This window comes from Biomphalaria glabrata, chromosome 1 (genome assembly GCF_947242115.1).
Source record: "Biomphalaria glabrata chromosome 1, xgBioGlab47.1, whole genome shotgun sequence".
NCBI classification, from domain to species: domain Eukaryota; kingdom Metazoa; phylum Mollusca; class Gastropoda; family Planorbidae; genus Biomphalaria; species Biomphalaria glabrata.
In genome coordinates, this window is record NC_074711.1 from 37,050,594 (window position 1) to 37,066,320 (window position 15,727).

Consider the following 15,727-nt stretch of genomic DNA (forward strand, 5'->3'; position numbering starts at 1 on the left):
TTTTTTTAATATAGAATTTTAAAAAACTTTTTTTTGTGCTGTAGAATAAAAATGTATAAACTTTTTGGTTTCTAGCTTTTATATTTAGTTGGCTACATAATTACTTCCTAGTCCAAACCTCCCGCAGGACGACGGGGGATGGGAGCGAGCAGGGTTTGAATCCTGGACCATCGATAAATCTGAACGACAGTCCAGCGCAAAACCGCACGACCATCCATCCATACATTAAAGGTTATCGTCCTTTGTATTTTTTACTTTATTGTTAAAATCACCGATGAAGAAAGTTTATATATCTATATTATAAAGTAGAAAGTAAGGCGTATGTATGTATGTCCCGCATAGAAATCAAAACCGTTTCACTAATCTTGATAAAACTTGGCATAAATGTTCCTTGGGTACATCTAAATATATGTAGGCCTACAAGCAAATGTTTTTATTTTAAAAATGTATTTAGGTCGATTAGCCATTTTGATAGCTCCATTCATACTATTTTTTTTATATTCACGCATTCACTTTCTTATATCATTATTATTGCGTTTAATTGTTTCCAAAACACTCTCAGTGACAATATCGACAGTGATACGCAAATTAAAACCCACGGGCCGCGGGTAATATATGTCTAGTATATATATATATATATAGATATATACCTAGACTGGAAAACAGAAACATATTCTTATCCGATAATAATCAGATGATCAGATCGCAGACCTATATATAGAGTTTTTTATTTACGTAACTCGTTTTCAAGCTGTAAAGGAAGTCGCCTCGAATCTAAGAAAATCGCTCTTTTCTGTCTTAGAAAAGTAATTATCTTTAGTTTTCAAAGTTTAGAAATAATGCAATACCATTTTGCGGATTTTTAATAGAATGGGCTATTAATCACAGAACTATATATCCACGCAAATCTATGAGATAAAGTCATTTCCTGTTAGTTTCCATTGAGATAATGTTTCGAAAATCCTAGATCGAAATAGTTCAAGTCTGTTTCTTCTTCTTCATCGTTCTCATTGTTATGTTGGAGTGTCCATATGACTACACCAATGCATGAGATGAACTGCGCAGTGGTTTCCAAATCAGGGAGCTCTCCATATAGTTTTATTTCTATTGGGGTGATTTGGGGCCAATGTCTTATACGGGCCTCTTGGTAGAGAGAGCAGTTTTGGAGGACGTGGTCGGCATTTTCTGGTGATACTCCACATGGGCAGATTTCACTGGTTCCAATATTGAGCTTCCGGAACATGTGTTGTCGCATTCTGTTGTGTCCGGTCCTGAGTCGAAAGATTAGACGTTGGTCTTGTCGGGATAGCTTATAGTAAGCGTCATCTTTCTTGTGATTTGGATGAGAGCTCGTCCATTTCTCATTTATTTTATCTACAATTAATTTCTTCATTTCTTCTGGATAGAGTGCAGAGTTTACTTGTGAGTTTGTTCTCCCACTCTTGGCGAGTGTGTCAGACTTCTCATTTCCTGCTAGTTGTATGTGAGCTGGTATCCATTGAATAACAGTTTTTTGCTGTTGTTGTTGAGCTTTGTAAGTGCTGTTCTGATTCAAGTCTGTTAATTTTAATCATCTTGTGTACATTTAAATAGATTGATTACCCAGTTGTTTTTAGATTATGTATCTAAAAATTGCAAAATAATAATTATGAAACTAGAGACTAGAGTGATCTTATTTTCGATGTTTAATTACTAGATCTAGATCTAAGCATTCTTATCCGATACATAGGTTAGGGTTGAAAAAAAAACGTTTTATAACTACTTTCCAAAACAACGTTTTGTTTCAGCTTTTTTGAAGTTTTTCACATTTTTGTGTAGTGCTGGAGATGTTCATGTTCAGTCTAGGTAGAATAGTAAATAGTAAAATAAAAAGGGAGTAAATATTACTATTTATTTTTTTAAATATTTAAAAAAAAATAATTTTATTACGACATTATATGTGTTATATTATATAATTTAATTGCATTCTGAATAAAATGTCGACATTTGTTTTAAAAGGGATAAAAATATATTTAGTGTATACATATGTTGAATTTTATTTAAAACATCATTTAATAAGCAGTGTTTCATGAAAAATTTCTTCATTCAGGTCCGGAGTGAGGGATTGGCCTTTTATAAAACCAGCAATTAGATAACCCTTCAACAGCATCAGATAAGCCAGGTTTACATTGAACCATATCTTTCTAATCATCATTTCATTGAATACGTATTAATCTTTACAAAGTAATAATAATAAGATTAATAATCGCTCTTATCTCCGTATTATGTGATATCGTGTCGTAAGTCGGCCTAACAATATAAAATATCATCAAGACTTTTGATACGTACATGTGGTTGTGGTTGTTGGTCAATTATAGCTTCTAATGTTCTTGCTGAAATATTGACTACTGCTTTATACTACCCGAGTGGAACACTTCGGGGGCAGATTTTGAGTTTGTGTTTCCCCACAAACTCTCTTTGTAACATAGTTTTTAAATTGAATACTGTTTATTTAGCCTTAGCAAAGTTAGGAAATTCAGAAGTATTAAAGCACAATTTTCCTTTTCATTATAATTACCTTATTAATACTGAGTTCTCTAAGATTGTGGGTCGAGGTGGTTAAAAGGTTAAGCGCTCTGCTTCCGAACCTGGGGTCCTCGGCTCGAATCTTGGTGAAGACTGTGATTTTGAACTCAGGGATATTTAGGGCTCTCTGAGTCCACCCAACTCTAATGGGTACCTGACTTTAGTTGGTGGGGAAGTAAAGGCGGTGGGTCGTTGTGCTGGCCCCAGGACACCCTGTAAACAATGTGGCTCAGGATTTGGTCCAACACCGTCATCGGTGGTTGGACGCTCTCGCCACATGTAAAATATCTTAATGTTTAAAGTTAGCCGTTCCTGTCGCAATTGAAGTTTTACAGACAAGTTCAGTTCATTAATAAAAAAAAAATGTCCTGTATCGTCCAGCGCTAGAAAAAGACAAAGAGGTTACCAACTTCAAAGACATACAAATAGTACAGAAACAAACAAATGCAGTAAAGTCGTACACAGTGACATTTTTTACGTAGATTTATTTGTAATTTTGTAATTACGCACCAATAAGCATTTTTTTTAATTCCTAATACAAAAAGATATTTATTTCAATACATAGCTTTTTTTCCCTAAAAACATTTTTTATACCTAAGTTTGACCTGGTACTACAATTTTTAAAAAAAGTTGAAATCCGAGTTTCTCTTAACACATTACACTGCGCAAATATTTGTAGATTTCTTGAATCCAAATGTCATTTCCTTTTGTAGTTTAACTATTCTTATAATATGAATCCTTTAAATTTCATTATTTTATACCGCTCTTAATGTTTTGAATAACTTAAAAATTAGAAATCGAAATCGGGCCATTTAATTTTGAAAAAAAAATGTACAAGAAAACTTTTTGTGTTTAAAATGTGTTTTGGGCTTTCTCTTTTCATTACTTTAATAGAAACTACTGTTTGTTTCGAATACTATGCCAGGTAGGCTCTTACAGAAAGAAGCAGAAGTAGATCAATTAGATACCGATAGAAAGTACCAAAAAAAAAAAAAAACGACAAAAATCTTTGGTTATAACCATGGTGAAAATATTCCATATAAATATTTATTTTAATTTTGTTAGATTTAGTAGACCCTGGAGTCTTAAACTAGTCACCTTTTTGAGTTTGTCTGACAGAATCTTGGCTTTTTTCTTTCAAGTTATTCTTCTAAAATAATCTGAACTTCCCTCGCTCTTTATCATTTTACCATTATAAACCATTACAAACACACACACTTCTACTCAAGTTAACACACACTTACACATGATTTAAAAAAAAAAAACCATCTTGTATACAGTCAAAAACACCCATTTACAAACGTATATATCCAAAGTCTCTTAATACTTCAGAATATTATTAAACTTAATTGCCGTCTTTGTAAAATAGTAAACACGGTACTGATTAATTCTTCATTACACGGACGTTTTCCCAATCCTATATTCTATTAATCCTAATTCACAGCCACGCTTAATATTGTAGAAGAAAAAAAATGTCATTCAATATGTTTGATTGTATAAAGAAAATTGTCTACGTGAAACAATATGCATTTCTCACGAATGCTGTCCATGGAAACAAAATAGTCAAAAAGCATAATAAAAAGCTCATGAAAATAAAATTTAAAAAAAGAATAAAATCATATCTTTGGTAGTATAGTTATTCAAATGCTCCAAGTTTTTTATTATTTTATTGTTTTTTTTTATTGTACACTGCGCATGCGTGTTGTACACGTATCAAATGAACAGCAGAAACAAAACAATGACACAAAGATATTTCCACTTGACATGTCCCGATACTTCCATTCACAACAAATGTGGACAGGTTGTAGGGACAGGCTCACAATTGCGTTCCATTTTAAACTGCTGATTCTTGTTTTTTGAAAGAAATGTTATTGTCAGTGCTGTTGATAACTTTCTATGTAACAGTACTTGTCAAAGAATTCACTTTTTGATAAGGAACAAACAAGTAGCCTCGCCTGAATAAAGCAATTTTTTATAATTGTTTGTCTTATGAGATTAGAATCCAGTCTTGGATGCTTCTCAATTTGATTGCTCCTATTGTGAAACGAGCTCAAAAATATACATACAATAATAAGCTGAGTCTTGAATCATTGCACATGATATCGTTTTTAGGGGGGAGAACAGGGCATACTTGTACAGCATGCCTGACTTGGGAGTCAAAGTCTTTGACGTAGAACGGCAAGAGGCCCAGGTTACGGTGACACGATCATGGTGGTTCCGGTGACGCCGAGATCAAGGGAGTGGGTGGGGAGTGAGCGATGACGTCAAACAGCACCGTGGAGGGACCGTAGAGAGGAAATGTGAGGGTAGTGGTGAGGGTAACACAGGGGACTCAGGGAGGACGTCAGAGTAGGGGGCAGTGGGGAGGACAGGGTGGATGGATTGATGGGGGGTGAGCTGCCGGTGTGCATGGAGTCGGAGCGGGAGGGCGGAGGGGGGAAATTGTTCTCGTGGTAAAGCACCGGGACCCTCACCATTCTGTGGGAGGCCCTCTGAGACAAATTAGCTGCCTCCATCTCGGCCGCCAGCTGGCGCTTCCATTTATTTCTTCTGTTCTGGAACCAGATCTTCACCTAGGGAAAACAAAAACAGATAGGGCAACGGTTTAATTGGATTGGCTTTCAATTGTTCGCTACTTAAAATGTGACACTTTGAAAAGAGACCGCTCAACAGAGACAATAATGTCAGTTCTACACTCAATTATCATCTTATTTATCAACAGGATCGAGTTGGTATAGCAGTAAAAGGTCACTTGGTAGAAATACTTTCTGGTGGTTTTGTCAATAACGATAAAAACCTTTAAGGGAGTTAACGGAAACCAAAAATAAACCAGCAAAATATATTTACAAATACATAGTGTAACATGACTATCATATTGCAAATGCAATTCACGGTATTACAAGGTTTATCTCCCCTTTTCTGATAAAAACAATTAATTGATTAATATTCCTACAAATTGAGTAAATAATGGGCTAATTTTTTATTGCTTCGTGTATTGTCTTTGACTATGAATAATTGAACAAAATTTCAACTTGATCCAAGAAAGGGAAGTGATAGAAAAAAACGTGTAAAAATTCCACCCAGACAGAGTTGATATAAGCTTTTTAAAAACAAATGAAGGAAAGGGGATTGTGAAAAGTTGTTATAAAGCAGAGTTCAAACTCAAACTAATATTTAAGCCAATTTTTTTCTATGTGAATGAGAGCTCTGTGATTGAAACCAAAATGAAAATTTAAAATGAAACATAAAAGAAAAAAAAACAGACCAGAAGTTTATTTAAAAAAAACAGAAGTACAGGATCGTTGTGTTATTTTCGATATTTTAAATATTTATTTGTTTTACTTTCATCTTCTTAACGCACAATGTGAAGCACAATTTTTGATTACATTACATATATCATTTCTCTCTAGTTCAGTTTCACAAATCACCGACTACATTTCCTTTTTCGTGAAGTATTTCTTTTCTCTTGTAGGGAAATGGCTATAATTTGTCTTTCTTCTAAGATCGCTCTGCGTTCTACAAGAAAAACTTTTTGTTTCGTAGTAGAGATTAACGGGGATCTACTTTTAAATAGTTTTTTTTTTTCTTTATGTTTTTTTTTTTTTGAAAAGTTTAAAGTATTTATTGAGTCAACTAAAACCGCAGAAATATATACCAGATTGTGGCAAACTAAATGAGTTGTTTCTAGCAATGGTCATCATTTGAACCCCTGCCCACTGGACTTTTGATTCTCCTTTCAATCCCTACACCTAAAACTGAAAACGTCTCAGTGGAAAATGAATTCCGTCCTTCATTTTGAATAATTGTGTGAATTGTAAGATGGACCCGAATTCTAAGTAAGCAAAAAATAGATCAATTTAATCCATCGTCTCTAACGTGTTACTTAATGAAATATAAAGTCTATTTTAAATGATTGTAAAATTGGTGAGAGTCTTAGAAGTATTAACTACCAAACAGTAGGGCTCGAGTTTGAATCCCAGTGTATGCAAGGAATTCTTTTATTAGGATTTAACTCGACCTTAACTGTGTTTACTGAACGGAAGCAGCCTTTTCCCCCATGTCCATTGAAGTTATTAGACCAAAGCGCACTGAGCAGGCTAAAGCATGAAAACTGGTCGATACGAAAGGCCATTTTTTTAAATTAAAATTATATATTTTCCTAAAACCAAAATCTGCCAATGACGATGTTGTCAGTCTGTATCTCGCAAGAATTCGATCAAATGATGACCTGATGGTGAAACATGGAATGGAATGCCTAACAGTACTTACTTGTGTCTCTGTGAGGTGTAGTGTCGCTGCCAGGCCTGCTCTCTCTGAACTTGATAAGTAACGTTTCATGTCGAATGTAGATTCCAGTTGAAATACCTGCAAGTTGAAAATACAACAATCTATTTTTTAGCATTTCTTTGAAGGGTGGAGCTACTTTTGTAAAGAAATGCAAAAGGTTCTCAACAAAACGAACATTGCATCGTCAAATGTCGGGGAAAGAGGAGGTCAGAAGGTTCGAACACGGACCCTTATGATGACGTTATGAAAATTCTAACTCTAGAAAATAATGCTTAACATTAACAACGATCGTTTCTATGTAGGTTAGGAAGAGGTCAAATAGTTATCTGGTCTGAAAACTCATTTCTAGACAATTATCTTTTTTAATATATAAATAATAACACAAATATGTTCACATGCAGAAGAACAGAGACTGGATTTATGATGAAACATTTGTAAAGTATATACCTGACGAAAACGAAATAGGCAAACATTGGCCTGCAACGTCACAACCTGTGAGCATGTTACGACGTGGCAAAGAGCTATTGGACTAAACTGCCCAGAGGCTGTGACGTTGCAAGCCACTGTTGACGAACTATACAAAGTAATACACAATCTTTCGAAAAGCCAGCAAGCGCCAATGTCTGTATTTATTTTGATTCTTATAACTGATTGTAATATATATATTTTTTTACTTTTAGACCATGAAATCCATTCTGTTTAATAATAGTAATTAAACTAAAATATATGTTTCATTAATTGCTTTTTTTTATGTCTATTTTTTGTAAGTAAGATAATGAAAATATTTGACAAAAATAAAAAGTAAAAAATTCTACAATAGCTACTGAGTTTACTATTCGATAATTTTTAATAGCCAATAACACACGTAAATTAAATCAAGTACAAAGATAGTAAATATGTAAACTACTTTTGAACTCATTATACCGGCGGACTTCATACACAAACACACATTGGAAGACAAAATAGAAATATTCTATATGTAGGTCCACTATATATGTAGATTCTAACAATTCTCACACTTTAAGTATTGGGCCTCAATAAGTGTATAAATCCACAAAATCGATACAGTCTTGTTCGAACCCTGGCCTCCGCCAGCCCCCCGCCGTCCTGTGGGAGGTTAAGGCTAGGACCGAATATAATATGGAAATAAATCTGAAGGAATGTCCGACAAATGTAAGAAAAGCAAATTAAACCCATGTCATGACTGTAAACCCATGTCATGTCTGTAAACCTATGTCATGTCTGTAAACCCATATCATGTATGTAAACCCATGTCATGTCCATAAATCAACGTCATGTCTGTAAACCCACGTCATGTCCGTAAACTCACACAATGTCCGTAAACCAGTGCCATGTCCGTAAACCAATGCCATGTCTGTAAACCAATGTCATGTCTGTAAACCCACGTCATGTCCGTAAACCCACACAATGTCCGTAAACCAGTGCCATGTCTGTAAACCCATGTCATGTCTGTAAACCCATGTCATGTCTGTAAACCAATGTCATGTCTGTAAACCAATGTCATGTCTGTAAACCAATGTCATGTCTGTAAACCAATGTCATGTCTGTAAACCAATGTCATGTCTGTAAACCAATGTCATGTCTGTAAACCAATGTCATGTCTGTAAACCAATGTCATGTCTGTAAACCAATGTCATGTCTGTAAACCCATGTCATGTCTGTAAACCAATGTCATGCCTGTAAACCAATGTCATGTCTGTAAACCCGTGCCATGTCTGCAAATCCATGTCATGTCTGTAAATCCATGGTTCTGTAAACCTCTTCAGTAAGCGTATGTTCACAATTGTGCTACTTACTTGACTACGTGAGAACACTGTCCGCGTCTTTTTCTTCCTCTGCTTTCTTCTCTCCTCGTCATCGCTGTCGTCTTTGCTGTTGTTGCTGTCGTCCTTCCCTCCTCCCCGGTTGCTGTCGTTGTCCTCATCAGCAGAGTCGTACATGTCACCCGCGGGCCGCTTGAAAGGGGGCGAGCAGGGCCTCTCGTTGCCACGCTCCTCAATGAACTCCTGGAGATGGGGGTCGGGGCTTCCGCCCCTGGATGATAATGGAGAGGAAGGACCCTTGGGGGATGCAGGCCGCATCCTCGAGGCCAGCGGATGTGAGCCTAATTAGAGAAAAACCAAGACAGTTAAAATGATATGTCTTTGAGCTCTCTCCAGCGTTCAACGTTGGATGATTCTTTGGGCAAGACAGAACAAAAGTGTTTTTAAGTGTTGATTTCAGAAACGATTTTAATTAGAAGTATTTATATCTAAGAGATGGTTATTTAGAGGAGAAAATTTAATCTAAGAACTTATGCAATTTAAAAAACAAAACAAAAAAAAAACTTTAAATTTATACGTCTCTCAGATTTCAATGGGATTTATACCCCTCCCCCTCCCTTTATTCTTTCTGTTTAGCCTTCACTTTCTTTCACTCTTTTTCTCTCGCTCCCGTATTTTAGGTGAAAAGAGTAGGGAAGGGGGAGATGGGGAAAATAGTATTTTAAAAAATTAATAAATTTAAACATTACATTTAACTCATTAGTTCATTAACTCCATCTCAAACACACAAGCAAACTCGCGCACATACCCTTGGAAAAAATTCTATTTAGAAAGATTAAGCTGGTTAGTTGTACTGTTGAAAATAATGTAAATAAGATCGGTTTATTTCAAAGATCAAATTATTTTGCTTCGTCTCAAGAATTAACAATACAGATTTAATAGATACTCATTGGTGTAAGTATTTATTCAATCTTAGATCTAAGTTGTTTTGATTCAGCATTGTTCTTCCATGTGTGTGTCGGATTGACAAGAAGTTATTGAAAACTTTGAAAAATATATTCAGCAATGAAAGATAGCTTGCTGTAGATGTAACAATGAAAAGACCAATGAACAAACAACTTTACAGTATGTTAATCTATTAAGTTATTTAACGTATGTCCTATCTACCAATATAATAATAAAGAAACAGATGCATCCTATATCAATGGAGAACCATTTATATATTAATAAATACATTGACCACTACATTTGCTGATCTAATTACTTTACTAAGAAGTTACTGTACGAGTGTTTCAGCATGAAATTTCACTGTCACTTTCACTGAGTACGGGCCTCTTTTTTTGGGTATCAATTTGCTGTATTACCCTTAGAATAATGACATTGAAACTATCAACAGAAACGATTGCATTATAATGTATCTGATTCCTGTAATGGAACCGTCACTTCTTTTACGACTCATTCATTTTGAATTTCCACTCCAGTGAATTATTGGCTGTCTCAAAGTCGATGGATAGTCGATGTCCGTGTTGTCAGCGAATAGTGTTCTCAACACGGCGCCTCTGTGCAATGAGACTTACACGGTAGATCTCAATCTATTGCTTAAGTAGACTGTGTATGTATAACATGCTGTCAGTGCTGGATTTACCTATAGGCAACATTAGCTATTGATTAAGTAGACTGTGTATTTATAAGCTATTGATTAAGTAGACTGTGTATTTATAAGCTATTGATTAAGTAGACTGTGTATTTATAAGCTATTGATTAAGTAGACTGTGTATTTATAAGCTATTGATTAAGTAGACTGTGTATTTATAAGCTATTGATTAAGTAGACTGTGTATTTATAAGCTATTGATTAAGTAGACTGTGTATTTATAAGCTATTGATTAAGTAGACTGTGTATTTATAAGCTATTGATTAAGTAGACTGTGTATTTATAAGCTATTGATTAAGTAGACTGTGTATTTATAAGCTATTGATTAAGTAGACTGTGTATTTATAAGCTATTGATTAAGTAGACTGTGTATTTATAAGCTATTGATTAAGTAGACTGTGTATTTATAAGCTATTGATTAAGTAGACTGTGTATTTATAAGCTATTGATTAAGTAGACTGTGTATTTATAAGCTATTGATTAAGTAGACTGTGTATTTATAAGCTATTGATTAAGTAGACTGTGTATTTATAAGCTATTGATTAAGTAGACTGTGTATTTATAAGCTATTGATTAAGTAGACTGTGTATTTATAAGCTATTGATTAAGTAGACTGTGTATTTATAAGCTATTGATTAAGTAGACTGTGTATTTATAAGCTATTGATTAAGTAGACTGTGTATTTATAAGCTATTGATTAAGTAGACTGTGTATTTATAAGCTATTGATTAAGTAGACTGTGTATTTATAAGCTATTGATTAAGTAGACTGTGTATTTATAAGCTATTGATTAAGTAGACTGTGTATTTATAAGCTATTGATTAAGTAGACTGTGTATTTATAAGCTATTGATTAAGTAGACTGTGTATTTATAAGCTATTGATTAAGGTCTCATCGAAACAATTGTTGTGGAGAAAAAGCAAAGGAATAAATTGCCTAATGTTGATTTCAAGGGACCTTATATTTCAAATAGCTTAGGGCCTTATATTTCAAATAGCTTAGGGCCTTATATTTCAAATAGCTTAGGGCCTTAAATTTCAAATAGCTTAGGGCCTTATATTTCAAATAGCTTAGGGCCTTAAATTTCAAATAGCTTAGGGCCTTATATTTCAAATAGCTTAGGGCCTTATATTTCAAATAGCTTAGGGCCTTATATTTCAAATAGCTTAGGGCCTTATATTTCAAATAGCTTAGGGCCTTAAATTTCAAATAGCTTAGGGCCTTATATTTCAAATAGCTTAGGGCCTTATCAAGTCTAAATCTGGGCCTGCTCATCGTCATTTTTGTTGTTGTTTTTTTTTTTTACTCCACGGTGCTAAAAAAAAGTGCCCACTTTATCATATAGGGTTGTAAAAATGTATAGTTTATCAATATAGTTTATCAATATAGTTTATCAATATAGTTTATCAATATAGTTTATCAATATAGTTTATCAATATAGTTTATCAATATAGTTTATCAATATAGTTTATCAATATAGTTTATCAATATAGTTTATCAATATAGTTTATCAATATAGTTTATCAATATAGTTTATCAATATAGTTTATCAATATAGTTTATCAACATAGTTTATCAATATAGTTTATCAATATAGTTTATCAATATAGTTTATCAATATAGTTTATCAATATAGTTTATCAATATAGTTTATCAACATAGTTTATCAATATAGTTTATCAATATAGTTTATCAATATAGTTTATCAATATAGTTTATCACTATTTACGCATATCGGATGCATCAAAAAGCTTGCTATTTACGGAGTGCCAACATTTGTATTGAACTCTATATAGGTTTACATAAGTAACTATAAAACATTGAAAATCCAAAGCAATAATCGAGCTATAATTGTGAGAATCAAATAACCAACAAAAGGTTGGTAGAAAAAGATGTGTAGCCTTCCGGACCGGTCATGATATAAAGAAAGTGTGTAATGTACATTTTTAGCGGCCCCCGTAAGGGGAAAAAGCCGCTATTAGGTTTGTGCAAAATGTCCGTCTGTCCGTCTGTCCGTCTGTCACACTCAGATCTCGAAAACTAGAAGAGATATGAAAAATATTATTTCATCATTAAATCCGGCTTGAAAAGTTTAGGTGCAACGGCTACTTTTGGTTTTCTAAAAGCAAACCGTTTAATTTATAAAATTAATTATGCAAGCGATTTTTTCATAAAAATACACCAATTCTAAAACAATTACGTAAATGTAAGGGAGGCAATGTTACAATATGCTAACAAAGATGGACAATTTTTGTGTATTTTCAGTATCACTAAGTCAAATATATTTTTAAATTGTACAGGAAATGTTTACAACAAATACAAATAATAGTTAAAGACGTTTTTTCTGGTCAACTAGCTGCTAAAATTAAAAGAAAACATTTCTGTTTGTTTATAAAGGCTAATAATGCACTTTGTATGTAAATATCACGCACATTTTTTTAAATGGACTTTTTATGCAGCGATTTTCGTGCAGTAGCGTAACGTCGCAACATGATCAGGTGCTAAACCAATTCCTTAAACTTTTTTTAAAAATCAGATTTTATTTATTTTTTGTTTAGTGCCCCCATCCGAATAAAAGAAGCTTATTTTTGTGCGTTTTGTCTGTTGGTCGGTCTGTCCGTCACGATTAGATTTAAAAAACTAGAACTCTAAAAGCTATTGAAAATCTGATTTACCCTTTAATGTTCCTCCCATAACATCTCAATAGTTTTAAGTATCTAAAATTGATTGTTCCGGATTTTTTTGTGCAAAACTAATCAACGCCAACAAATGTTTGTTTGCTCTTCTAACTTATATTACATTCAATTTCCATGCTTAAACGTTGCAAAAACACATTATCAATAATATGTTGTTCCGTTTTTTATGTAAATAGCATATTAATGCTAAATCATAATCTCTATACTGACTTATATTTCATTAAGTGTAAAAATGTTCCGGATATTGTTTTATAAAACATGAATTATGCCTAATGATTGTTTGAAATCGCATAAGGCTTTTAAAAAAAGTAATTTACTAGAATTGATTACTGAAATTTACTTTTTAGACATTTAATTTTCTTGTAAAACATAATATAGAAGTTTTGTAATCGATAAAGAAAGTTCCGGATTTTGTTTCTTACAAATCGTCGCCAGAAATTTCCGAATTTATTTAAAAATCTACTAACGCCAAATAATTGTTTGAACTCCCTCTTCTAATTAATAAACAAATAATCTTCTCATTTACGAAATAATGTTTTTACGGATTTTTATGAAAAATATTTTAACTCACTACTCTCTTACAGTACATTTAACTTTCTACCTAAAACATTAAAAAATCTAATTTTCGTTAATATTATGTTCCGATTTTTAAGGAAAACAGAATCGAAACACCAAAGTAAGGTATGAAAATCTCTCCACGTGGCTGTAGTACATCTAATTTTTATACGAGACCATCCAAAAAATTTAATTAACGGTATTACATTTATCTGAAATTCTCTTTTTCTTTTACTATTTATACAAACATCCGGAACAATCTATTATATAAACTTTTCAATTGTGTTCATACCTAAAAATTATTGCGATGTTTTGAAACGTAAAATAAAGGTTAATCAATTTTTAATAACTTTTAGTTGTTTTTTTTATATCAAGATAACGGACAGACCGACTGACAGACAAAACGCAAAAACAATGTGGCTTTGATCCTTTTTAAATAATATCTATTAGAACTTAGTGCACCAATGTCTATGAACCCTCGTTAAATATCTCGTGTAAATAAAGACATTTTTTTTTATGGTACCGGTACTAGCCTATTGTGAGGTAATGGAATTTTTTTTCTTTGACGTCATATGAATGGACTCTTTAAATGTAATGTTAAAAGAACGCACTCGGTGCACCAATGTCTATTAACCCTCGAAAAAATTGCTTGTATTAATGAAAACATATTTTAGTCTAACTAAGCCGTGTGACGTAGTGTTTTTTTTTCCTTTGACGTCACATGGAATGAATTCTTTAAATGAAATGCTTAAAGAACGCACTCGGTGCACCAATGTCTATGAACACTCGAGAAATGGCTCGTGTTGATAAAGGTGATTTTTAGTCTAGCTAGGCCTTGTGACGTAGCGTTTTTTTTTCCTTTGACGTCATATGGAATGAATTCTTTAAATGAAATGCTAAAAGAACGCACTCGGTGCACCAATGTCTATGAACACTCGAGAAATGGCTCGTGTTGATAAAGGTGATTTTTAGTCTAGCTAGGCCTTGTGACGTAGTGTTTTTTTTTCCTTTGACGTCATATGGAATGAATTCTTTAAATGAAATGCTAAAAGAACGCACTCGGTGCACCAATGTCTATGAACACTCGATAAAAGGCTCGTAATGATGAAGGCGATTTTTATTCTAGCTAGGCCGTGTGACGTAGTGTTTTTTTTCCTTTGACGTCATATGGAATGAATTCTTTAAATGAAATGCTTAAAGAACGCACTCGGTGCACCAAAGTCTATGAACACTCGATAAATGGCTCTTATAGATGAAGGCGATTTTTAGTCTAGCTAGGCCGTGTGACGTAGTGTTTTTTTTCCCTCTGACGTTATATGGAATTAATTCTTCAAATGAAATGAAAAAAGAACTCGGTATAGTAATGTTTATTAAGCCTCGTTATGTGACTCGCGTTTAAAAAAGGAATGATATCTTGATTTAGATCTAATCTAGATTTTTTAAACTAGATCTAGATTTTTATTACAGTATATCTAGATCTGGATTTATATTCTAATTAAAATTATTTTAGAGTCTAGATCTAGAATTTCTAGATCTAGTTTAGACTAAAATAGACTAGATTAAGATGTAGAATTTCAATTTCTAAACTTAAAGTGTAAAAAAAAAGTGTAGATTTTCATTTCCAAACGTTTTGATCAATATTGTAATGTTTTAATATACTAAAACTAATCTACTATTTTTTTATTAAATTTAAATTTAAATTTACGGCAAATGAATCTTTGAAACATTATTACTTTTGACCATCGGATGGCTGCCTGGTCGTGCGGTTTGCGCGCTGGACTGTCGTTCAGATTTATGGATGGCCCAGGGTTCAAACCCTGCCCGCTCCCATCCCCCGTCGTCCTGCGGGAGGTTTGGACTAGGAAGTAATTATCTTCAAATCTGAAGGAACATCCGAAACGTGTAAAACACTTACATCAAAATTAAATCACCTCTTGAATATTATTTGCGAATATGCAGATCCGACAGGGATCCGACTTCGACGGGGGCCGCCTCTGAGTTTGTGTAACACAAACTCTCTTTGTAATCTTGTTTAAATTATCAAATTTAATAAGAATTGTCTTCATTATTACTGGTTATATAGCAAAGAGAATTAGCGAAAGCAAAGAATCTTTGATAATGCAAATCAGGCTGGCTAGAACCCCACATACTTATGGCCTAAATGTAATCGGCCGCCTTCTTGTACAC

At 33.5% G+C, this 15,727-nt stretch overlaps 1 protein-coding gene across 1 annotated transcript in view; it reads right to left on the minus strand.

Moving 5' to 3' along the window:
* Window positions 1-3,075: 3,075 nt before the first annotated feature.
* LOC106071506 (homeobox protein HMX3-like) overlaps window positions 3,076-15,727 on the minus strand; it is a 37,853-nt gene continuing 25,201 nt past the window's right edge. The window contains exons 2-4 of the mRNA XM_013231630.2: window positions 8,670-8,977; window positions 6,835-6,930; window positions 3,076-5,138 (exon numbers count right to left, since the gene is read on the minus strand). Coding sequence (XP_013087084.2) covers window positions 4,830-5,138; window positions 6,835-6,930; window positions 8,670-8,977 — 713 coding nt within the window. The 3' untranslated portion in view covers window positions 3,076-4,829. The remainder of the gene's footprint in view (window positions 5,139-6,834; window positions 6,931-8,669; window positions 8,978-15,727) is intronic.